The sequence below is a fragment of the Acomys russatus genome, chromosome 19 (assembly GCF_903995435.1).
Source record: "Acomys russatus chromosome 19, mAcoRus1.1, whole genome shotgun sequence".
NCBI lineage: Eukaryota > Metazoa > Chordata > Mammalia > Rodentia > Muridae > Acomys > Acomys russatus.
In genome coordinates, this window is record NC_067155.1 from 26,412,360 (window position 1) to 26,438,387 (window position 26,028).

General features: G+C 47.8%; 1 protein-coding gene across 1 annotated transcript in view; it reads left to right on the top strand.

Annotated features, from left to right (window-relative positions):
- The window catches only part of Ubl3 (ubiquitin like 3), a 43,898-nt gene extending 40,775 nt beyond the window's left edge, over nucleotides 1-3,123 (top strand). Inside the window, exons 3-5 of the mRNA XM_051162854.1 lie at nucleotides 124-210; nucleotides 2,306-2,383; nucleotides 2,679-3,123. Of these exons, the coding sequence (XP_051018811.1) occupies nucleotides 124-210; nucleotides 2,306-2,383; nucleotides 2,679-2,731 (218 nt within the window). The 3' untranslated portion in view covers nucleotides 2,732-3,123. The remainder of the gene's footprint in view (nucleotides 1-123; nucleotides 211-2,305; nucleotides 2,384-2,678) is intronic.
- The last annotated feature ends 22,905 nt before the right edge of the window (nucleotides 3,124-26,028 follow it).

Genomic DNA, 26,028 nt, shown 5'->3' on the forward strand with positions numbered 1-26,028 from the left:
TCACTTGTCTTTATAGCAAAGGAACACTGGAAGATTAAATATCTATCCACACCCACCCCGCCCCGACACACACATTGTTGCAGGTAGCTAACCAGTTTGGGTTTCTTGTTTGTTTTCTTTCAGACTGGGAAGAAGAGCAGGTCAGTAGCCCAAACATTCTGCGACTCATTTATCAAGGCCGATTCCTCCACGGAAATGTCACCCTAGGAGGTAATCCACGCCCTCCTCACCCAGAGAGCCTTTCCTTTGTTTAAGTGACAGTGCCTCTGCTTTTGCAAAAAAAAAAAAAAGTGACTTTAGTGGGCTACTTCAGAGTCTGGGCTCACGTGTAGACAGTGTGTTGCAGTGTTAGATTTGGTCTAAAAACTGTTGCAGTTTTTTAGAAATAAAAGCAATCGGGCTGGAGAGATGACTCAGAGGTTAAGAGTGCTGTCTGTTCTTCCAAAGGTCCTGAGTTCAATTCCCAGCAAGCATCTGTAATAAGATCTGGGGCCCTCTTCTGCCATGCAGGTGTACATGTGGACAGAATACTGTATAAGTAATAAATAAATAAATCTTTTTAAAAAGAACAAAGACACCACTGCCATTTATAGGCAGAGTTTGCTTGCTCGCTGCTCTTTCTGTAGTTTTGCTTAATTAGATGAACCCTGTGCTACCATGAGAGCTGACTGGCAGTGTCCTGGCTGCTTTGTGCGTGTATGAATGATGGATTGGAGCCTTAAAAAAAAAATGCATGGTTCAAACAAGATCTTGAATTAAAATTAATGAATTAAGAAAACAAGCTAATGTTGGGCAGATTTAATCTCTTGGCTGTGTGAGTCTCCAGCTCCCTGGGAACCCCGGCATGTCGAGCAGTTCCCCAGCCCCAGGTTAAAGGTCTCAGGATGACAGCACACGGCTGTCAGTGTGACTGTAGTGAACTACAGGCCTTCCAGCTTGCATGGTTCACACAGGTGGAGTGGGGCACCGTGGCCCTTGGTCGGGCAGTGCCACCTGGCTCTCGGGGAGGCCACATGCTAGCACTCCCCTGTCCCCTTCTAGGCCACTGGTTTCTTTTTTGTCACTTTGTTAGGGAGGCAGCTGACTCCAGTATTTGCATGGCTGTTAATGAAGAAAAGTCTGGCCTTGCTCAGTGGCCTGTGAAAAAGACTCAGGGCCCACAGCTGCAAGTCAGAGGCAGGCGGTTGTGGTTATTCCAAGAGAATAAAAAAAAAAAAAAATTCAACAACAATATTTTAAGATTTTTTACTTTATTACTGTGAGAGACGAGGCACAGGTGTGGAGGGCAGAGGGCAACTTTGCAGAGTCAGTTGTCTGCTCCAGCTTTCCCTGGGTTCCAGGGTCACACTCAGGTGGGCAGGCTTCCTGCCAAGCCCCCGCCACCTGCCTAGAAAAAAACTTCTGTGCTCCCGTCAGTTTCATGTTTAAACTTTTGGTCCGCAGCCCCCTTTTTTGAGGTGTAGCCTTGTCAATCACAAGGAATTTCATTCTGCTGAAGGAGAGGCCCAGAGAGGGCGTGGCTGAAGAGGACGATGTCCCTGACACTCTGACAGTCAGTGGGGGCAGCTGCAAGTGGGGCTCAGAGAGGGTGCAGCAGGCATGGCGTGGGGAGCTCACCTCCATTCTCTGTTGGCTTTATTGGCTGTTGTGGTCGGGGGGGGGGGGGGGAGCGCATCCCGAGGCCTAGCACTTAGCATCCCAAGTCACCAATCCGACTCAGGCCTGCTGCTCCTCTATGACACAGGCCTCTGCACTTCCCACTTGCCGCCAGTGTGACTTCTGAATTGAAACCTGCGCGGTTGTTATGTGTGTGCACAGGAAAAGGCAGAATCCTGTCTTCCAGAGGTCGCCCAGTGTGTGCTCAAGTGTTCTGTGAAAGGATGAATCCCAGTTTCTGGCTCCTCCACCTTGTGCTGCCATCAGGCATGTCTGCTGCTTATCACAGAGTCAGGTGCACCAGAGAAGTGCCAGCCCCACTGTCTAGGTGACAGCTTCTGGTGCTGCTGCCCTGCCCTCTGGAGTGTGCCTGCTGCTGTGACTTATTGATGACGTCACTGACAACCAGCAGTCCGTAGGTCTGTGTGGAGCATGACTTGAAAAGCAGGCGTGCAGAGAGAGAGGCTGTACGGAACTAGTGCGGCCAGAACTGAGCTTGCTCTCAGATAGAGTCTAGCCAGTGGCAAAGCTGGAGTCCCTTGTAGCTGTCCTCCCCTCTGCGGAAGCCAGCAGCTCGCACGGGCCTGCAGCCCTGGCTACTGATGCACAGAAGGGCGTGTGTAACAGGTGTCTCTTCTCTCTTACACAGCATTAAAACTTCCTTTTGGCAAAACCACAGTGATGCATTTGGTGGCCAGGGAGACCCTGCCAGAGCCCAACTCACAAGGTAAGCCCGCTCCCCAAGGCCCCTCCTTTGCGCCCTCAAGATAGGCATCCATGCCTGCTTCCTCTGAGGCGTTCTGATGAGGAGGAAATCTTCATAGCTTAAAACCCAAACTTGAGCAAGTAACGAGACAGACGGCTTTTGAAGAATGCCAGGATTAAAAGAGCTCTTATTTACAGGGTTGGCGTTGTTTAAAGCAAGCTTTGAGCAGCACTCAGGCCTTTTGACCATGCCTCTGCGTCTTGTCTCTCCTCTCGAGACCCAGCATGGCTAACCCGGGCTGGCTTTGTTTTCCCAGGTCAGAGGAACCGGGAGAAGACGGGTGAGAGTAACTGCTGTGTGATCCTGTAGCGCGTCGCAGCATGTGTGTCGGTCTGTTGATGCTGCTTAGACCCAGGAGATTCAACAGTTTCCGACACCTGTAGGACAGTCGCCTGTACATCCATGGGACTGAATTGCTCATGCACTGTCATCTCTTCTCACAAAGTAAAAAGAACCGAGACCACTTCTGCTCTGGCCCTTTTATTCCTTGGATCGCTCTTGTGTGTGAGCAGGTGAAGTGCGCGGTGGTGTCCGGGGGGAGCAGCACGTCTGCTGCCACAGACTCGCCACAGACTCCTCCACGCAAGTCAGAAAGCGAGCGTTGCAAGGACAATTTGCACTAAAAAAAAAAAAAAAAAGGTTATTATTTTCCTCATCAGCAGACTCTGCAAGCATTTGTGGTGCCCAGAAGTGCTGTGTGCAGCCCACACTGGAGGACTCTCAGCGTCAGCAAGCACCAGGCCAGTCAGACAGGGAAAATGGGAAGGAATTCTACCAAAGTCAGCCACGGGGGCTGTCCTCACAGACTCGGCATGACTGTTGTCCCCACAGCCGATGAGAAGCCATGCCTGCTGCTTACAGCCCAGGCAGCACAGGGGGGTGGCAGCACACCCCTAGCCTTAATGTGGAGGGGCCAGCTGCTCGTGGGCTGTCACTGTGCAGAGCCCCTGGGAAGCCCCAGTGGCAGAGCCGACTGCGTGTTTGAATATCAGAAAATGGACCGCTTCTGCCACGCCTCTCCTCCGTAGCCCTGCCCTGTGCCGCGCTTACTAGAGCGGAGAAGTCTCCAGATACTAATTTTGTGACTTCCTGTAGTTTGCATTGAGAGCCTGTGCCTGCAGTGGTGTTCAGATCCAAGCTGAGCCTTCAGGCACTGGCAGTTAGGAGCACCACTTTTATTTTTACCAATAACGTAACGATTGATATGCACAGCACTAAAGCATGAGCTCATTTCCTCTAAACCTGTAAAAAAAAAAAAAAAAAAAAGATTTTCTATTTTTTTCACTGGGAAGAACTCTTCCTAGATGAAATTACAAATATGTGTAGATTATATTTAATAAAAAGACATAAAATATCTAATTGTAGAGCGCAAATATAGACTGGCGTGTAGCTATAGACCAGTATCCCATATCAGTAACTTTGCCCAGCCTTTTTAGAGATGAAGTTGCAGACTGCATTGTGCCCTGTGTTTAGTGAGGGCTCGTGGCTCTCAACTCCATCACATGTAAATGGTGTCTGCGGTCATCTTTGTTAAATGCAATCAGGTTACTTTATTCATTGTTATTAATGCTTTGATGACAAGGCTTTATATGCAGTAGATCTACGAAAATATTGTTCATACTGATCAGAATTAAATTTGTATAGAGCAGAGTTTTAAAATGAATGTAAATAGCACTAAACCTTTTCTTTCTGCAACCTGTACTTAATAGATTTCTTCTGTAAACTAAATAAAAAAATGTAGTGCATTCCGTTGGTGATTTCAAGGTCAATACTTGTTTAAGCATAGTCTCGTTATTTTACAGTTAAGTATCTACTCTCCTGGGTCTTTTAAAATTCATTTACGTGAGCCGCACTCCTGGGTCTTTTAAAATTCATTTACGTGAGCCGCACATGGTGGCGCACACCTTTAATCCCAGCACTCGGGCGCAGAGGCAGGCAGATCTCTGTGAGTTCGAGGCCAGCGTGGTCTACAAAGTGAGTTCCAGGACTGCACAGAGAAACCCTGTCTGGAAAAAAACAAACAAACAAAAAATTCATTCACTCACCACTCTGCCGCTACTTGGGAGTTAAAGTGGGAGGCATGGCGACTGGGCTTCTAGAAGACCCCACAGCTGGGTAACGGGTAGTTAGCTGTGATGACTGTGTCCTTCTGTAAATCAGACTGCTGGGTCCCAGTTGCTCACGGTCTTCCCAAAGTTAGACTTTCAGTCTACTGCGATTGCATTCTGGACAGTTAAAATAGTCCCTGCCAGCTTCCTGTAGCCTCTCTCTGTGTCCCCACACTGCACATCTCCCTTTCACGGCACTTCAGTTTAGAGTTGCCTCCTAGGCAGAGCTCACTCAATACCTAATACTGTAGTTGTACCAAATTAAAAAGAATTAAAAACAAAATTTTACACTGAAAACAGCAAAAATTTACTAGTGTAGGAATGAAAATGCTAGTGTATCCCTTAAAAATAAACTTTTTAGAAAAGCCCTGGGGCTGCTGATGGCTAAAGTGGGGTTGATCACACTCAAGACCAGCATAGCCACTGGGGGTAAGCGAGCGAGCAAGCGGAGCACAGACCCAGTGGCCCAGCGTGGAGAACCTCTGAGCTCAATCTGTCACCGTGGCACAGCAGCATGGTGGCAGTCTTTCTGTTAAACCTCAGCATGGCCTCCCGGTTGGATCATTGGCTCTCTCCTCAAGCTCACTTGTATGTGACAGCTTCAGTCCATGGAGAGGCTTTCTCACAGCCAAACAGGCCTCTGTGCTGCCCAGTGCTGCAGACATTTCTGTCAGCCTGTGAGCAGCATTTAAAATGAAGAGTTGAAAATTTTGTTTACCCGTCTAAAAACAGTTCTTTGCTTTTGAATGACTTCCATTCATATTCCAATCTTGGTATTTTTCATGTCTGTCTGTCTGTCTGTCTGTCTGTCTGTCTGTCTCTCTCTCTCTCTCTCTCTCTCTCTCTCTCTCTCTCTCTCTCTCTCTAGGTTTAAAGGCATGCGCCACCACGCCCCAGCGTTCTTTCTCTTTCTGCTCCTTTTTTCTTTTGCAGTTTACATTGTGATGCTTGAATGAGGTCAGCGTGGCGCCTGCCCCTCCTGCTGTTGACTTAAGGGAGAGAGCCATGACCTCGTAGAACTTCAGTGCTTCCATCCGCCCTTGTCAGTAGCCGTGGTGGGTATTCCGTTCCGTCATGGTGTCCTGCAGGCAGCTGCAGTGTCTCCGCACCATTTCCATGCCAAGGTGTACTGGGACACTCAGGCACAAGCTCGTAACATCCGCAGTCTCCTGGGTTTTTCCTCAAAGGGCTGTCACCTCATACCTTACATACAAAGGACTGTGCTGAAGGAATTGTCAGTAGGACAGAGACAGCAACCACTTCCCTATTTGTGCAATTTTTAAATATTTTATTTATTGCTATTTTTTTGTTTTTATTTTTCTAGGCAGGGTTTCTCTGTGTACCCCTGGCTGGCCTGGAACTCACTTTGTAGACCAGGCTGGCCTCGAACTCACAGAGATCCACCTGCCTCTGCCTCCCGAGTACTGGGATTAAAACCACTGGCTGGCTATTTTAAAATACTGCTTTTTCCACAGTACAGCTTTCAAGACATATAGAGTAGACCCAGTAAATAAAAGTTCGACGAAAGGAGAATCAATCCCATCATCCACTAATGAGAAAAGAATGGTGAATGTGCCTTTAAATAAATACGTTTTCCAAAATGCCTGCAGATGGGTTGCGTGCAGGCACCTGCGCAGATGCTGAGCTGGGCTCAGGATGTGGCTGCTACCCCCAATGGTGGTGATGGTTCCACACTGACTGGCGCTGCTTTTACAAGTGTTTCTTCTCCCAGCTTGTTGGGTGTTGGGGAGCCTATGGTGCAAACGGAAGAAGCTGCTGGGACTGTTGACAGTTGAAGGAAAGCAGGGAACCAGCTCTGCTGAGGGATTGGCCGCGAGCAGGAGAGTTGGTGTGGGGATCTAGTGGGGAGCTCTGCAGAGCAGGGAACCCAGCCCTCCTGCCCTCGATGGTCCTTCCCAGAGCAGCTTCAGGATTGGGCTGTGTCTCTCCAACTTGGTGATATTGCAGAGGACAGGTCCAGGGACCTGGATGTTTCAGTCTCAGCATTCAGCTGTGTGATAGGTTTGCTGTAATGACTGCCTTAAATAAAGCTGTCTGCGCCCATGGATGTACATGGCAACGCATCCCATCAAGGGTTTCAAACCCATGGTCTTGGGTTTGTTTTGACCCAGAAGCAGAGGCAGATTGCTAGGTTTCTGCAGTAAACAGGGTAGACGAACGGCTTCTACAGTCGCCAGGTCCTGCTGGCTGAGGTCTCGCTTTTCTGTAGGGAGAGGCTCACCCTTCCGGTACAGTGGGAGGACTTTATCCAAAGCTAGAGGCAAGGCCCTCCTCCTCAACCTGATTGCCTTGGCAGTGAGCGGAGACCTTACCCTGACACAGATTTGTCAAGAGGGTATTTGGAGGGAAAGTTCCTGTGGAGACCTTGCAAGAGATACTGGTCCTTGGGTGTGACAAACGGTGTAGCCTCCTTGCAGGCAGGGGGCAGACCTAGCACCCCGAAGCTGCGTGCGGGGTACATGGGAGAAACAGTGAGAAGTCCCAAGAACTTTTGTAGATTTGTGCTCTGGGGACATTCATTTTTTTCTGGTAAGAGATGTCCCTGACGATGCCTGGGAACCACCTTGTGCCCATAGAAATAGATCAGGGAGCGAGGGCCCATTGCTCAGAATGTCCTTCACTGTCATCACAAAGTAGGCTCATGAGACAGGCTTTAGAGAGAATACGGTGCCTTCCAGCCGGCCAACCATTTGCAGAATTTGTAAAGCCACGGCGCGCATACATTGCCTCTGGCTTTAAATCCATATATATGGATTTTGGATATATAAATCAAAAACAAAAACAAGTGTCACAGGCACCTCTGAGAATAATTTTGGAAAGGCCTGGGGTGGGCCAGCTGGACTTAGGAAAAAAAATATTATATGTGCGTGTGTGTGCGTGCGTGCGCACGAGTGCCAGATTCAAGACAAAAAATACACTTAAAGTGAACAGCACACATTCTTAACCCTGACCGTACACTAGAATCACATAGTCTTTTAGGATTTATTATTTCTGAGACAGGATCTCATTTTACCACGCTCTACACGGCTTCAGGGAATAAGACCTAAGTAGAGTGATGAGGGAACAAGAAAAGGACAGATACACCTCAGCAAGTGAGATGGGGGCCGCCATGCGTGCCTCCGGCAGAGCAGGACCAACTACAGCAGCCTGGAGTCTCCACTCATTTGTTCATTACAATGAACAGAGGAGGCGGTTGTGTTGTAGGGGAGCAGCCCAAGGCAGCCGCTACCCAGGACAAGGGAGCTTTGGTTACAGTTTCTGCACACAACATATGCATGCAGACCAGAGGAAGATGTCTCCACCTCTGAGTCTCACCCAGGGATGGCTTTACCAATCCCATAGGTCTGAGGCATTTGGGTCTTTTGACACGACTGTGCCGGTGTCATCAGCACACGTTCAGTCAGGACTTCGTCCACTCCCTACACCAGCTAGCCTTGAACTCAGCATGTAGCCAAATATGGCCTTGAGTTGGGATCCTGCCTCCGCCGTGCAAACGCTGGGATTGCAAACACGGATACCCAGGTTATGCAGTGCTGGGGACCAAAGAACCCAGCCGCAGGCGAATGTTAGGCAAGCACTCTACCGACTGAGCTACATCTGCAGGCCTGAGATGTCCGCCTTTGTATATTTGCCTGAGTCTCACATTGCTTATATGAAATCTGAATGCTTGTGGCTTGGAATGGATGCCTTTGGTTTGGTTTTGTTGTTGTTGTTGTTTTGGTTTGTTTGTTTGGTGGGGGAGCGAGCGAGGCGATGGGAACAGGAAGAGGCCAGCAACCAGCACAGGTGGAGGCAGGTGCGTGGAGCTCTGCTGCTAGGTTCCAATGGTGCTTCCCCACTACGGAAGCCTTTACTCAGCTTCCACCTGCCGCAGGGAGTGCCGTCCTCCCAGGTGCCCTCACCATCACGGCTCTGAGGCTGCAGGAAATCTCACACAACCAGGCCTCCGGTCCACACCTTCTCTACCTGGAACCCCGTGGAGCCTCAGAACACTTCCCACTCCCCACACCCTCCCATTTCCCAAATCCTCCGCTGTGGATGAAACGCAGCCACTCCCAGAAACCTGCCACGGAGTCACACAGATGCCCATGCGGTGTTCTTGACCCACAGGAGACTGAGGGCTTCATGGGGTGGGGGAGTGGGGGAGTGGGGGAGTGGGGGAGTGGGGGGGTGGGGCGGGTAGGCACTGAAAGGTTCTGCAGCTTAAGCTAACTAGTTATTTATTTCAAGAGTCTGATCAATGCTGTGAATCATCAGTTTGTCAGGCTCTAGGTTAACCAAGGGGCAAGCCTGGTTCAGCGCATTCATGAGGCGTTCTGTCGGCCAGGTTAGCTTCCTGGACATGCCTGTTAGTGTCTTAGCGGTACTAATGCTGTGATGAAACACCATGGCAAGGCAACTTATAAAAGGAAGCATTAAATTGGGGGCTTGCTTACAGTTTCACGTTAGCCCATGATCGGGTGGCATGCGGGCAGGCGTGGAGCTTACATCCTGATCAACACACAGCAGGCAGAAACAAGGAGACTGGGCCTGGTATGTCGCCCCTAGTGACCCACCTTCTCCAACAAGGCCACACCCCCTAAGCCGTCCCTAACAGTTCCGCTAATTGAAACGTGTGAGCCCATGGGACCATCATCACTCAAACCACTACAGTTAGGTTAATTGGTGGGAAGACCTGTTCACATGGGTGGCACCATTCCCCAGGCTGGGATCCTGGAGCCCTGGAGAGTGTAAAAAGGAGAAGCCGAGCTGAGCACAACCACTGCCCCGTTGCTCTCCTCTTCCTAACTGGGGATAATGTGTCTGGCTGCTTCAAGCACCTGCTGTCTCAACATCCCCACCATGATGGAGTCCACACTTCCTCCTGTGATGTGTGCGTGCGTGTGCATGTATGTGCGTGTGTGTGTATGTGCTATGTGAATGCATGTGTGCATGCGTGTGCATGTGTTCATGCATATGCATTTGTGTACCTATACACGAGTGTGTGTGTGTGTGCCTGTGTGTGCACGTATGAGTGTGTGTGTGTGTGTGTGTGTGTGAGAAACTGAGACAAGGCTATAAGGCAGATCTCAAGAAAAACACAGCAAAATAAACATTTAGCATCTTCCATATGCTAGGGGGGAAAATCACTTTCTCATCCTGTCTTCAGGCTAGAGTAGAAAAGCACACACACATACACACACACACATACACACACACACACACACACACACTACTGGGCTGGGGCCGTCGCTGCCACTAATCTGTCTCCTTTTGTCTTGTGGGTTGCTAGAGTTTGAACTCAATGTCCTTGTACACTCTGAGCATGTGCGGGACCCCTGAGCTCCATCCCTGCCCACCCTTGCTTGTATGACATCACTTTCCTCTTTCCCTCCCAGGTTAGGAGTGTGCTATATCTGCACCGCAGGTTGCCTACGGGGTCACTCAGAGCTCTCTCTTTCTCGCCCTCTCCTCTTGGTAGCCCAGAACTATTACCTAAGCACTGCAGCCTCGGTTAGTAAATGCCCTTGCGACCTGAGCCTGGATTCCAAGGCAGCTGAAACGGCCTCTGCTCTCAGGAAGCCAGTTGTCTAGTGGGCAGCTGGCAGGTAGAGGGCTGAGGGAGCAGCACTTGTGAGAGACACAGGCTCCCATGAGAATACAGTGGGTGGGCACTGAGCCCTAAGAAAGCCAAGACTGACCCTCCGCTGCTGTCTGAGCCGAATCCCAGGGACAAGTGCAAGGTGTCCATCTGTGTTCTTGGCAGCCTTGTTCACAGGGGTGGGGATGATCCAGCATCTGTTAGTGAACTGACGACGACGACGACGACGACGACGGAGGACAGGGGTGTGAATGGGCCTGAAAGGACGAAGGAAGTTCTGATGTAAGCATCAGCACTGCCAAGTGAAAGGACGGACACGGTAGTAAACACACCAAGGCAGCCAAAATGGCGGCTGTCAGCGGTGAAGGGGGAGGGGAGGGTGGTTTGAATAGCTATGGGGTTGCAGACTGGGAAGAAAAGGTTGAGGAAATTGAAAATGATGGTGGCTATACAGTGTCCTGGATATAGCCGCACGCCTGTAATCCCAGCACTCGGGAGGCAGAGGCAGGCAGATCTCTGTGAGTTCAAAGCCAGCCTGGTCTGCTAAGTAAGTCCAGGACAGCCAAGTCTACACGGAAAAACTCTGTCTCAAGAAAAACAAACAAACAAACAAACAAAATGTCCTGGATGTATGTAAAAAAAAATGCTAATAAAAAATAAAAATGGTCTTAGTGGCTGTTATATGGCTGTGAAAGGGCACTTCAGCCAAGGCACGTCTCATGAAGGAAAACATTTAACTGGGTGCTGGCTTACAGTTTCAGAGGCATAGTCCACTGTCACCCGGGTGGGGAGCAAGGCAGTGCACAGACATGGTGCTGCAGAAGGGGCTGAGAGCTGCATTCTGATCTGAACGAGGAGAGGGGCCATGGGTGGGGGGATGCGGAAACAGGATTGGGCCTCAATGGCCATCCATCTGTGAGCTGGCTACCTGATTGGTGACACACTTTCTCCAACAAGGCCACACCTCCTAACCCTTCTAATCCTTTCACACAGCTCCACTTCCTGGTGACTAAGCATTCAAAAGGATGAGCCTCTGTGGGCCATGCTTATTCAAACCATCGCAGTGTTGTGTGTATTTTATCACAGAGTATCAGGGCTAAGGGTGTAGCTCAGAGGCATGGTGCTTGGCTGGGGGTGGGGGACAGGGGGAGTTGTGGAAATGGAGATGCAGAGGCCCCTACTGTGAGGGGATGGGCTGGTCAGACATCTACAAGCCCCTCAGCATGGCCAGAGCCAGGAAGGTGTGAGAGTAAGGTAGTTAAGAGAGTGGAATTCGAGGCCGGGCGTGGTGGCGCACGCCTTTAATCCCAGCACTCGGGAGGCAGAGGCAGGTGGATCGCTGTGAGTTCGAGGCCAGCCTGGTCTACAAAGTGAGTCCAGGATGGCCAAGGCTACACAGAGAAACCCTGACTCGAAAAACCAAAAAAAAAAAAAGAGAGAGTGGAATTCAAATAGCTGAGCGGGCGTGTTGGCACAAGCACCCTTTCGAGCCTTGCCAGTGACTGCAGTGAACAGAACCTTCCCGAGTAAACCCTGACAACCATCTTGGCATAGGATTCCCCCTCCTCCAAACAAAGTAATTAGGTTTTGTTTTTCGAGACAGGTTTTCTCTGTGTGTATCCCTGGCTGTCCTGGACTTGCTTTGTAGACCAGGCTAGCCTCGAACTCACAATAATCCACCTGCCTCTGCCTCGCAAATGCTGGGATTAAAAGCTTGCATCACCATGCCCGGCCATACAAAGCAATTGTAAATTACGTTGTTTTAGTAGAAATTCGGATTGTAAAGAACTGGAGATGTCCAAGATGAGAAGAGTTGAAAGTGTTTTTACAAACTGCACGGAAAAGTCTCTGTTCACGCAGAGTTTCCATGGGTAAGAGGCAGAACCACATTTTTGGTTTTTTCCCCCCATTTTTTAAAAACTTCACATCGTGCACCCCAATCTCACTCATTCCCCAGTCCTTCCATATCTGCCCTCCATCCTCGTAACCACCTCCGCTCCAAAAAAAAATCCGCATCTCATTCTGGAAGCTGTGTGTCACGCAGTATATACCCTTTTGCCCAAACAGCTTTACTTGCAAAGTGTTCATTGCAATGAGGGTCTCTTTCGAGGCCTCTGGCTCCTGCTACGTTATCAATCCCGGAGCCTCACCGGGACTTCTATCAGATTTCCCCGCCGTTGCCTTGGGTCATGGAGAGCAGAGCCTGGAGCTTTGGATCTACAGGACTGGCCACTGGCGGCTTCATGCGCTCCAGCAGTTCATACACGGGGCAGATGTCAACTGAGAGCCCTGGATCTTGGCCTGGGAGGCAGCTGAGCTGGTCAGACCGCCAGCTTCCCCCACCCACTACCCACCCATCCCAGAACACCCCCCTCCCCGCTCATGCCACCATCTCTCCCAGGTGCCCGAATCACCGATGGCGCCACCTTGTGGTGGCTAGTGAGGGGCTGGGCTCGCTAGTGTGGCCCTTGTATGTCACAGCGGCCTTAAAGTGGCACCGCAGACTTCTTAGATCAACCTGTTCCTCGCAGCTCGGTCTCTCTTCATAGGGCACAAACTGCTGCGCTTCTCTTTCCATCCTCATCTCTCCACCACAGACTTGCTCAACGTTGTTCTGGCTGTTTTCCTCTCCAGACACGCCTGGTTGGTTTATTTTTAAAGACAGGGTCTCCTATGTAACTTAGGCTGGTCTCAAACTCAGAAATCTGCTGCTTCTACCTCACAAAAGCTGGGGTTGTGGGTTCATACAAGGCAGCTGTTTTCATCTCAGCTGGGCTGATAAACGAAACCGAAGTGTTCCAGGAAGTGGGGGCGCCGGCCTGTAATAGCAGCACTTGGGAGGCAGAGGCAGGCAGATCTCTATGAATTCCAGGACAGCCTGGTCTACAGAGCTAGTTCCAAGACAGACAGACAGACAGACAGACAGACGGACAGACGGACAGACGGACAGACAGGACAGGACAGGACAGGACAGACAGACAGACAGACAGACCAGACAGACCAGACAGACAGACAGACCAGACAGACAGACAGACAGACCAGACCAGACAGACAGACAGACAGACACCTCCCCTCCTCTCTTCTGCTTTTCAGATAGTGTTGCCCAGGTAGACATTGGACTTCTGGGCTAAAGCTGCCCCTTCCCCCTTCCCCTCCCCACCTCCCTATTCCCCTCCCCCCTCCCCATCCCCCTTCCCCACCCCTCCCCCTCCCCATTCCTCCATCTCAGCTCCAGAGTCACCAGGCCCGTCATTTGCACACATCTTTGTGAGTGTCTCATGACCCTCTTGCCAGCCCCCTCCTTCCTGTGTGCCTTTATTCTTGGATTCTCCTCAATCTCATGCCCGTCTAGTGCCCCTCTGCTCCTGCGGACACTTCCGTTTTCTTCATTTGCACCCACTTTCATTTCCACGTCTTTCTTCTGTCAGTACTTTGATTTCCAGCTCTATCTAGGGCTTTGTTGTTGTTGTTGCTTGTTTGTTTGTTATTTTTTAGCTTTACATGCTGCTTCTTTGACTGCTCTTAGCCAAGGGGGAAAGGGAGCCAGGTGCGCAGGCACGGTGGCTGAAGGACACACCGTGGACCTCTGCCAGTGTGACCCAGGCCCTCCGTCCGCCTGGCTGGAGGAACGTCGCTAATGTTCCCAGAGGGGAGCATTCTCAGGCATCGCAGGAGCCGCCACACCCACAGATAGCTCTGAAATCTCCCTCCATTTCTGGCAGAAAGCCCCTTCCCTCTTCCCTTTCTGACATCTCTCTCTCAACCCTCCACATCTGCATTTCCTCTGGTCGTCCCTGACTCCTAGAAAATGCTCTTTTTATTAATTTCTCATTCTGCTGGTCAGGAAGAAACGGGCAGAGCCTGCTGGTGCCCACAGTTTACACAGTTAATTACTTGGCTCGTTAATGACTTTGATCAGAAGTATATTAATTATACAAAACAGTATGTTTCACTGTGGTATTTTCAGCCAAAATATATACAGATAATATGCTTGGATTACATGCAGCATCCACTCCCATTCCTAAACAGCTAGCTCCCTTTTACTTTCATGTTTTATGAGGAAGCAAGAAAATCTGTGTAAGGAGTGGGTGGGGGCCTGAGTGAGTGTGGGAGGGGTGGGTGGGAGCCAAAGCCAGCCACAGCAGCTTCCTGATGCAGGATGACAGTAACCTGAGACTGCTGGCCTACAGAGACCCTGCACCACGTCCAGCTATCCCTTCTGTCTGTGCTGTGCATAGCTAGCTTGGTGAGGTTCCCGCTTGGGTTGCACTGTAGAGTTAGTGAGCACAGCACCAGATCCCCACTTTCTCCTGTGTGTGTCTGTCCTCCAGCGCCAAGTCCTTACACACATGGGACAGCTGAAAGTCTCTTTTCGGTTTTGATCTCTAGAGTCTGCTGTAAGAGAAAACCCATGGTGTTCATCTTTCTGAGTTTGGCGTATTTCACTTAACGCAATAACGTCCAGAGACAACCATTTTCCAATAATTTCATTGTTCAAGGTGGCTGAATAAAATTTTCTTGTATGTATACACTACATTTTCTTTACCCACTCATCTCAGTGTTTAGGGCAGTATAGCCAAGGTTTTTTTTGGCTATTTTATTGGGTTCTTTTTCCTACCTCTCTACACCACCCCTATCCTTTCCAACCCCCTAATACTAGTTAGGAAAGAAAGAAAGTTAGAGGGGAAGAGGGCATCGGCATTGTTAGACTACTTCCTGCTGGTAAGGGGTGTCCGGCTCTTAGGACAGGATTGACCTTCATTGTTAGGATTTCTGCAACCAGTAACCAAACAGCAACAGCAGTGACAGCCGCTTCTCTCTCTCTCTCTCTCTCTCTCTCTGTCTCTCTCTCTCTTTCTCTCTTTCTCCCTCTGGGCTCTGGCATTTATACCCTCTGAAGAGTTCCCAGAATTCTTAAACGTAAATTATCCTCAGCCGGCAAAATCACGCCCCTATTAGAGCACGAGGCAAATCATAGTCAACTGCTATGGACAGCCCGAAGCAGCCCCATATCCCACACCTGGGATTAAAAAAAAAAAAAAAAAGAAAGAAAAACATGTTTGCATAACATTTCTGTATTATTAAAGAAACCAAAAACTCTCACTTCAGGCCAGGTCTATGTCTTGCCTATAACCATGCATGTGTAAGCATGTCTGTGGAAGGTTGACTTAGGAGTCCTTCAGACGGATACCCAGAAGTGGTCTGGCTGGCTCCTGTGGTACTTCTACTTTGAGTAACTCCTCACTAGTATCTGTCGTGCCCCATTTGGCCGTTGCCGTTCCCTGGATATCTTGTACTTGCCCTTCTTGGTGCTAACCATCCGGGGGTGCCCAACATGGGTTAACTTATGGAAGAGGTCCTAGGAATTTGAGGATGGAAGGCACAGTGTCCACCTGTGAAAGGTAGACTTCTGCCATTCGGCCAGCACCACAGCACCCTTGGCTCACTGTTCCTTGTCTTCTCTGCCCGTGGACTCTGCTCTGAGTTTGCATGAGTCTCACGTGCTCCTCTTCTTTAGGACCCTTGCAACAAATGTAGCATGTATGACATGTTCAAGGAAATATTTTTCCAAGTCACTTTCTGAAATGGCTCTCCTCAAACTGAGAGATTAACAGTATCTTCCTATTTCGGACCGCACGCAAGTGGGATCCGGACCATGGCTCCTTCTCGGAACTGTACATGGGAACTCTGAGGGCTTCCAATTTCCCAACTCCTGCAGTGAGAAGGCTCCCCCGACGGATGGCAAGAAGCATCCATTTTGCTGCATGGCCAGGTTGGTGGTTGCTGGCTTGGAAGCGGCGACTTCCTCATTTGCAGGTGACTTCTCCGTGTGGCACCTGCTGATGGCCATAGGGCTTTGGCCAAGATGGCAACCCAGTTTTCTAGTGTGGTGCAGATAGTCTGTCTCGAAGGCTCATATCCGGGATGGTTTCTCCTTTCTGCTCTCTAACTAATGTGTACTGCTAATTTTTTATGCTTAAGCTTTACGTTGGCCTGGTTTGGGCACTCACGGTTAGCCCTTCCTACCTGTGGGATCTGTACCACAGACTGAAAGGGAGAGATTGCTGTCTGTATGAGATCTATAGTTTTTGTTTTGTCTCATTTCCTTGCAGTGAAGGGATTATAGCTACTGTGTCTGCTAGGCAAGGGCTGTGCCCCTGAGCTAGACCCTCAGTGTGACACAGTGTTGTTTTTTCACCAGTGTGTGCTGACAGCTGTTTGCACAGCATTTGCCCAGTTTTAGTATCACAGTAACCCAGAGGTGATTCAAAGTACACGTGAGGATGTGTGGGGGCCCCAGTGCAACCATTTCATGCTTGAGCACCTGTGGATTTGGGGTTTGGGGTCCATGAGGGATCCTGGGACATATCACCAAAGACACTGCGAGACTGGTACACTTTCTGGCCTGAATTCACACTTCCCACCCAGGCCTCTCAGCCTGGAGACCTCCGGGCTTCAGGAACATCCCTGTTAGATGCTGCCTTTCCCCCTTGTCTGGTACCCACCCACACCACGTCCTGTAATGCAGGATTAGCGCTCTCTCCTTCCCTGTGCCCACAGCCTCCCTGCGCATCGGTTGAGCGTCACTAGGGACAGGAGACACTGCGATGGTTGGGGGCAGGCTCTCCCCTCTGCCCTTTTACTGACCTGCTATGACATCAGAATAAGTCCATCCATAGTTTCCTCAGCTCTGAAATGTGCAGCCTGGAATTTCAATGTAAATATTCCTTTCAATGTTACTATGTTCAAAGACTCTGAGAAAAGCCCCTTTCCTCACCAAGACAGCCTCCTGAGCGCATCTTATGTCCGGACGCCTTTCTCCACAAGGCTGACCACGCACAGGTGAGGTGGCTTAGCCAGTTGCCAGAAAGCAAGTCCCCACTGCCAGCTGCACCCGACGCTGAATGATGAGGGCTGTGGTCTCTCTGTCGCACGGGCCACTCCTCCTCAGAGCTGGCCTGTGCCATACCCACAGAGTAAACAGCTTACATATGCTCAAATACCGGTTTGTCTAGCGAGCCCTACTGGCCATCGCTATCGCTGATTGGCGACAGACCAAAGCAAGAGTTCAACATAAGGTCCAAGGGCAGTGGCTGAGCAGCCTCAGGGGCCAGAGTATGGACCACGATGGGTTCTTTAGGGGCCCTGCCAGTCAGTACCGAGAGACAGAGGCTCAAGGAGTCTGCAGGATGCTTGACTTGGAAGAACAATTAGGCCATTGTGTGAGATCAGGCCCTGCCTCTTCCTTCATAAGACACCTCCAATCAAGGTTCTGTGGAAACTTCACTAACGGCCTCTCCAGGGAGGTCCAACTGTCACCTCACAAAGAGCACAGGACCTTAAACACATGTGTGAGTATGTGTGTTTGCCTGTGTGTGTGTGTGTGTATATGTGTGCACATGTGTATGCATGCAAGTATGTGTGCACATGCATGCGTGTGTGCGTGTGTGCGTGTGTGTGTGTGTGTGTGTGTATGTGCACAGTACCCAGGAGGTGTATACAGTACCCAGGAAGTCAGAAGAGCCACTATGACCTCACTGTAACTAATGATACCTGCAGCGACCCTGTTTTCAAGTGAGGTCCCACTGGAGATACCGGGGCTAAGACTTCAGCACACCAGGCCGGCGCATAGGACCCACTTCAGTCCTTCAACATCCGTGGTGTCTGTCACTTTCTGTTGCTTTAATAAAACACCATGACCACATGGTACTTACAGGTGAAAGCATTTATTTTGGCTGAAGTTCCAAAGGGCTAAGAGAAATCTGAGAGATGTGAGACTAAGTTATTGGCTACAAAAAGGGAAGAAGGAACCAAACTCTTCTCCATAGTGGCTGAAATTCAGAGCTCCTTAGCTGCAAGGTGTTTGTCAGCACCTTCAGGAAAGGGTCCACCAGAAAGAGATAGCAATAGCTAAAATCCAAAGAATGGTGGACAGGGTTTCACTAACTGGACCCTAAATTGGCACAACTGATCCAAGACTTAGAATTTTCTTCTTTCCTGCCTTGATTTTCTCTTGAGATTTCTAAAGATTTTGACTGAGTTGAGATGAAATAGTTGAGCAGGATGGTGGGGGCACAGGCCCTTAATCCCAACACAATGGAGCTCTTCGGAAGAGCAGACCTCTGAGCCATCTCTCCAGCGCCCCCCTCCCCCAAGTTCCTTTTTCTTAACAATGGATTATATGTCTTTACTGATCTAAAGGATGGATACACATCAATCTCAGGTTCACATATGGCAAAATGATGTAACTGCTCTAAAAAGGCCTGCCAATCTCCTTAAAAGTGGACCGTCCATGAGAGCTATGGTAAAAAGGATAATTGGCCTAAGAGATAATGTTTTGTTGGTCAATGTAAGGACCAAGGCTGGATGGGGAGACACACATGCAAGCTGCATGCCTCCCATTGAGAAAGGATGAGACAAAAACACCTGCCACAAATATGAAAAGCCAAGTACAAGATGCCTGTGGTATACATAAACCCTAAAATAAAACGGGAGTTTATATGATGTGTATTTAAAGCTAAGCCGGGCGGTGGTGGCGCACACCTTTAATCTCAGTGCTCGGGAGGCAGAGGCAGGCGGATCGCTGTGAGTTCGAGGCCAGCCTGGTCTACAAAGTGAGTTCAGGACAGGCAAGGATACACAGAGAAACCCTGTCTCAAAAAAACAAAAAACAAACAAAAACAGACCAAAAAAAAAAAAAACCTAACAAAAGTAAAGCTTAATGCCTTTCCCTTTGCTCAGGACAACCAGCTTGTCTCTAAAATGGGAAACATTTTCTTGGGAAACAGGTAGCACCTGGCCTATGCATTAGGTGCCACAGAGCCTAGAGAACGGCATTTAGAACTGCACAATCCTGTTTTGATTTCAATATGATCACAATTGTGTGTTCATTGGTTTATTTATTTATTTATTGGTTTTTCGAGGCAGGGTTTCTCTGTGTAGCCTTGGCTGTCCTGGACTTGCTTTGTAGACCAGGCTGGCCTCGAACTCACAGCGAATCACCTTCCTCTGCCTCCCGAATGGAGTGCTGGGATCAAAGGCGTGCGCCACCACCGCCCAGCTGTATGTTCATTGTTAATGGTGATATTATATTTCGTCTTTGAAAGAGGTCAAGATGAAACAGACCTGGATAAAAGAGAGACTGCTATCTTAAGTTGTAAGGGCAAAATTAATGCCATATTCTATATGTAATGTATATTCTGCGTTAGTGATGTTCTTTCCGAGAACTTGTCTCCTAAGTGACCCTTCTCCCTGTGTTCTGGGAATGATACCTGCCAGCCATCCCCAGAAACTCCACCAGAGCCATGACATACAATGAGAACCCAATGTTCCTCTGAGATAAAAAGACTTCCCCTCTAGACTCAGCCTCCACCCAACCTGCCGGAAGTTCAACATTCCTGTGACTACATCTTCCCTGAAGATCCAGCTTCCACTCAGGCCTAAGGGTCAACATTCCTGAGAACCCCCCCCCCCCCGCCCAGTCCCCGCTTCCCTTTATAAGCCCATTGCCCAAGCTCGGGGTCACTCTCCTATCCTGCTGCGTGAGGAAGGACTGTGATCCGAAGCTCTGAGCCCGTAATACAGGACCCTGTGTTTGTTGCATCAGTATCGAGTCCTGGTGGTCTTTTTTGGGGGGATGTCTCGTGATCTGGGTGATCTCGGTATAACAAAGTCAGTCTATGTCTACATGAATTCAAACTACAGAACAAGCAGGTAACTTATATCGCTAATCTCATTACATGGGAATAGCTCTGAGACCGACAGAGACATGAGTGTCTATGCATAGCCAAAGCTTCTTGTTGGTTACAGAATCCCCGTGATTTATTATTAGATGCCATTCTTCGTATGGCATGAATGAAGATTTGCAGATGTTTTTCTTCTGTTCATACAAAGAACAGAGAACCATCGTTAATTGTTCTGTGCATCCTGCTCATCTAATATATTCCTAGTTTTAGGACTGTATAATGCTTGTGAGAAATTATATGTTTTCAAAATAAAAGAACCAAACACTGATGCTGGATCAGACCTGACAGGATTCATTCCTCTAGCATGCTGAGACACTGACATCCTGCATCCTTCATGTTCCAGCCCCAAGTGCTTTGGTTGCTGTTCCTCATCATAAAAGGACAGCTTCAAAGAAGGCTCCTGGTCCCAATTGGTCCAACATTTCACAATGTCCCACACAGGACTTACATTAAGCCTGGAATTTCTCAACATTTAGAGACTGGACCGCAAATACTATTCCTAGTTTGTTTAATCATTTTTTTTCCATTTTTATTTGGGCCCCTATATAGGTATTATTCACCCCAAATCAGCCTAAAGAAACCTTAAGAGAAAGATGCCCCATTTCCCTTAAGCGGGGATGGTAGGTTTTTGGTTGCTTTCTCGGGCTATAGATGTTTCCTGTCATTGAGAGTTGGGTATAAGTTATTGTTGGTCTTAGTCAGAGAGAAAAACGAGGTTGGACTTAGAGATTTCTTTCTTTTCCTTTATCTTTCTTTCTTTGGTATGGCAATAGAGTTTGAAAAGAAAAAAAAAGGAAATATAAAAAATATAAATGGATAATAAAACAAAAAGTAGATTATTGAATCTACTCCTCAACTTAATTGTTAATAACAAATATGGTTAACTTTAATTCATTGACATAGAATTTTGTATATTGATACAAAATAAGTTTAATTTTGATACATTAAAATAGAATTCAAATTTAATCTTATTCCTAATACATTATATTTCTACTCTAATATGGGGTATTATACAGATACAACTCAATTAATACATGGTTTACTTCCAATACTTTAATAGTGTTATTATAGACTGTTTAGAATAATTAAGTAACACATGTCAATTGATGAATTCATGGTCATGTCAAGTACAGGAATATACATGCTAGGTTTAACAGATATTATTGTATAATTAGATAAGGCCTTCAAAAACCCCAGAGACCTACAGAATATGGCATTTAAAATTGTTTTTATTAATTTAAGGATTCTTTGACAATAAGAAAGGTTAACTTCTAACAGCACCCAGCCTACCACAAAGAAGGTGATGGACATCGAAAAAACTCCTTGTGGCTTCGAGTGTGGCAAAAGAGCCACTGGACAAAAATGTCCTCATTTCTCCCACAGACAAAATTCTGCCTAAAAATGGACAAGCTTGGATGCAGGCAGAGTCAACGGCCAGACTCTGCCAAGACAGGGTAAACAAGTCCTCAATGGTTCCTGCCCCACAGATATGTCTGTCAGATATGCTGGGCCAGAAGGCAGAAGATGATGCTTCAATATTATAGAGAGTTTTGGGTGACTATTCAGGCAGCAAACTGTCATTTTTTTTTTTTTTTTTCATTTCAGAAGATGTTAATCTGCACTTTCTGTTTACTTAGGTAGTTAACTTTATTCCTTCTCAAGTCTCTGATGGGGTTAAAGACTAGATAGTCAATTTTAAAATTAAACTTAATTGTTTACGAGAAGATACTTTTAGGTCTAGATAGATACTTTTGGGTTGATGGATTTGAGCTTTAATAGATATTGATTTAGGTTCAAAACTTTAGACTCACCAAGATAAAATAGATAATATTTTCTACAAGGTTGGCAAATACCTTTCGATTAGACATTATGTATGTAAGTCTTACCTATTGGTTTTTATAATTTTTCATAATTGTTCTTACTGTATATTTTTTAAAATGGCCTTTTTATTTAGACAGAAAAGGGGAATTATTGGGGGTTGGTCTGATGCTTATTAATAAAAAGTCTTCACACCTGGGCAGGGCAAATGAGATAGGCTTGGCTAGGGTTTCTGGGCTTGGAGAGACAGAGAGAATCTTGGGAAGAAGAGAGACAGGGGTGGCGGGGGGGGGGGGGGCGGTGTGAGAAGGTTGCGCCATCATGGGTTAGGTGGAGGAGAAGCACATGGCCGGCGTGGATGGAGGATTTGACCCAGATGAAGAACATTAGCAAGTATATGGGATTGTGGATGGGAGGTAGCTTGATAGAAATTATTAGAAGCAGATGGCATGGGATTGGGGCAGGGATCCCATACCTGCCCTACTATGGGAAGTAATTTAGGGTATTAATATTTGCCCTGCCCCAGGTTAACTAAGGCTATTTTAAAATATAACAAGTGTCTGTGTCTTGATTGGTTGCTAGCAGGTTAAAAAATACTGTCGTAATAATAATAACTATAGGCCTGATAATAAACAATTATTAGGTCATATAGATAAATAAACAACAACAGATCTCTAGCCTTGTCTGCAGAGTAAGTTCTAGAGCAGCCGGAGATACACAGAGAAACCCTGTCTCAAAAAACCGACCAACCAACCAAACAAATCGGAGGTTGGCAGTTCTGAGCACAAAAGCCACAGTGTTGTCCTTCCTCTGAAGCCTGTTGGCTTCTTTGTTAAGGGAAGATATCATCACGAAAGTGCAGCTGATGACAGCTCAGTAAGGCTTCCTGACTCCTGGACTCCCTCCCCAGCCCCAGCTTTGAAAGCAGTAATGGGAGTTCTACCTAATTTACAAATGGGATGTCTGCGGTTGGACAGCTTTCTGCTTACGGTGATGAGATCTTGGGAAAAGCCTCCACAGGCGTTTCCACAGACGCCATTTTTTTCCTCCTCCTGGAGGGCAGAATCGAGAATCCATCAGCCAGGAGCAAGCAAGAAGTGGGGGGCGGGGGGGGGGCTGGAATGGGGCCCCGCCCCGTGCAAGCATTTGGAAGCACCTTTCAGTTTGCGCAGTGCTGAATTTGGTTTCTAAATCCTATCCCCGTGCTGGCATGACCCGAAACCACTTCAGTCACTTTTCCTTCAGAAAGGTCAGAGCTGGTGAATACGAAAGTACAGTTTGTGTTGGTTCCTGTCGTAAGGCGTAAGGCGAAGGGGGAAAGGCTTCTTCAGTCACAGCCTTGTGACCTTCACGGGACCCACCGCTTGGTTCCCACACCCCCTGGCTGTGAGGACCTGGGAAATCAGGGAACCACGGTTAGCTGGGAAGCAGGACCAGCCACAGCGTAGTAGAGTCACTGCAGCTCTCTCCCGCTGGTTAAATGCTCACTTCCGGTTGGATCAGAGCATTAAGCCGGTCAGGAGAGGCAGTTAAAAGGAGCTGAGACGGGATTCAGTGTGGAGCCCTTTGCTTTGAGCACCACACCCTGGCACTCACTCCTTGGAAGGAAGGCTGGAGGAGACGGCCTGCCGACACCCTGGTTATGCACCTGGGTCCACGTGAAGCGAGCATCTTGTTGTTGGGTCCCTCTGTGTCAGCAAGAGCAGGCACAGGTGGCCATCCAGTTACCAGGACAAAACAGCAAGGCTGCCATGTTGTTAACTTCAGCTTTAGATTTATAATGAGTTGAGGACACGGATACTAATATTTTTTTTTTACATATAATTTTTTGACAGGGTTTTTCTTTTTTTTCTTTTTCCTTTGTTTAAAGCTCTGTTTATTTATTTATTATGTATACAGTGCTCTGTCTGCATGTACACCTACAGGTCAGAAGAAGGCATCAGATCTCATTATAGATGGTTGTGAACCACCAAGTGGTTGCTGGGAATTGAACTCAGGGCCTCTGGAGGAGCAGTCAGTGCCCTTAACCTCTGAGCCATCTCTCCAGCCCGATACTAATATTTTGTACATAAAGAAGTTAGATAAAAATCAGTGAAAACAAATATTTGCTGCTTGAGACCTCAGGAATTAAAAATACACAACAAATAACATAACAGTTATATTCGATTATTCAAACATCAAGTGTTAAAGACAGACTCATTAAACACGACGTGTTGGGGGCTGAAGAGAAGGCTCAGCAGGTAAGAGCCCCGGCTTCTCTTGTAGAGGACCTGGGTTCAGTTCCCAGCACCACATGGCAGCTCACAACTTGTGACTCCGATTGCAGAGGCTCTGATGCCCTCTTACGAACTCCGTGGGCTCCAGGCATATGGTGCACATATGTACATGCAACAAATCACCAATGTACATTAATAAATATAAAATCAAATAACAGAATGCCTGAAAAGTAAAGGAAAATGACAGGAAGTGCAAAGCACCTAATTATATTCAAATGAGAGCAAAATGGCATCAATCTTTTTCCGAGTTACATCTGAAAACACGGAGTGGCTCCTGCTGGTTATTGTCCTATCGGGAACGTCTTTTTTGTTGACAAAGTTGTAACCTTTGGAAGGGCTGGGAAGGGCCTTACAGTAGTAGGGAAACTGTTGGGGACTAGCTCGCTCCAGATGAGCTGAGGCTCATCTTCAAAGAGCCCCATCCCCTGCCTGTTGCCCTGAGGGGTCTCTGTGTGTGTCTCCCTAGGGACTGCTCTCAAGCTGGTATTGACAGCAAGCTGAATGTGTGTGTGTGTGTGTGTGTGTGTGTGTGTGTGTGTGTGTGTGTGTACGCATGTGCTTGGGTGAGTGTGCATGCATGTATGCATGTTCAGATGTGTTTTAAGGACTATGCATTTGTGTATGTGTGTGCATGTGCTTGGGTGAGTGTGCATGCATGTATGCATGTTCAGATGTGTTTTAAGGACTATGCATTTGTGTATGTGTGTGTATGTGCTTGGGTGAGTGTGCATGCATGTATGCATATTTGGGTGTGTTTTAAGGACTATGCATTTGTGCATGTGTGTGTGTGTGCGTGTGTGTGTGTGTGTGTGTGTGTGTGTGTGTGTGTTTTAAGGACTATGCATTTTATCTTTACCCTTTTTGATTGCTTAGTTATAGATAAGGATTCCAAGGCAGCTTCCATTTCCATTTCAATAATATTCTGTTTATTATTTTGCCAGAAAAAGTGTTTTTGATGTTATTGAGACAGGGTTTCTCTGTGTAGCCTTGGCTGTCCTGAACTCACTTTATAGACCAGGCTGGCCTCGAACTCACAGAGATCCACTTGCCTCTGCGTCCCGAGTGCTGGGATTAAAGGCGTGCACCAACCACCTGGCTAGGGAAACTTCTGATTGCCATTCTCTAGATAACTTTTCACCTCTTATATCTTCTAAAAAGTGGGCTGTGCCGGGAGTGTGGCTCAGTGGGAAGCTCTGCTGCCCCAAACTACAAAATGTCAGGACCTGAGTTCAGATCCCCAGAACCCAGAGGAAGCCAGACACAGTAGCACCTGCCTGGACTCCCAGCATTTCTGTCGGGGAGGTGGAGACAGGAGACTGGCGGCAACCTTACATGTCAGCAGCCTGGTGTGTATCATAGAAGGACCACCCCTAAAAGCTGTCCTCCGGCCTCCACACGCACACTGTGCGCTGTGTGAATGTACACACACAGACATGCACTGAGAAAGAGTTTTCTTTCTTTCTTTTTTTTTCTTTTCTTTTTTTTGGTTTTTCAAGACAGGGTTTCTCTGTGTATCCCTTGGCCGTCCTGGACTCACTTTGTAGACCAGGCTGGCCTCGAACTCACAGCAACCCACCTGTCTCTGCCTCCCGAGTGCTGAGATTAAAGGCGTGTGCCACCACGCCTAGGTCATGAAAGAGTTTTCTTAAATGTAGCTTTTTTCCATTTGAAAACAAAAATGAGATGCAATTTTCTGAGCATGTCCTTAGACATAACACAATTCAAGCTTGGAATATTTAAGTGTTCACACAGACACACACACACACACACACAAACATACACACACACACATATTCAACACACACATATATACACATATACACACACATATGTACACATACATACACATGGACACATACATATACACACATGCATACACACACATACACACATGCAGTGCAGGACTGAATATCAGAGCCCTGAATGACATGCTAATTATGTATGCATGCACGTATGTATGTATGTATGCAACATGATGGTGCATAATGACACTTACTAACCATCAGTGCTACTTTTAGGTCTTCATCCCAAAAACCTTCCTTTTGTACATATCTAC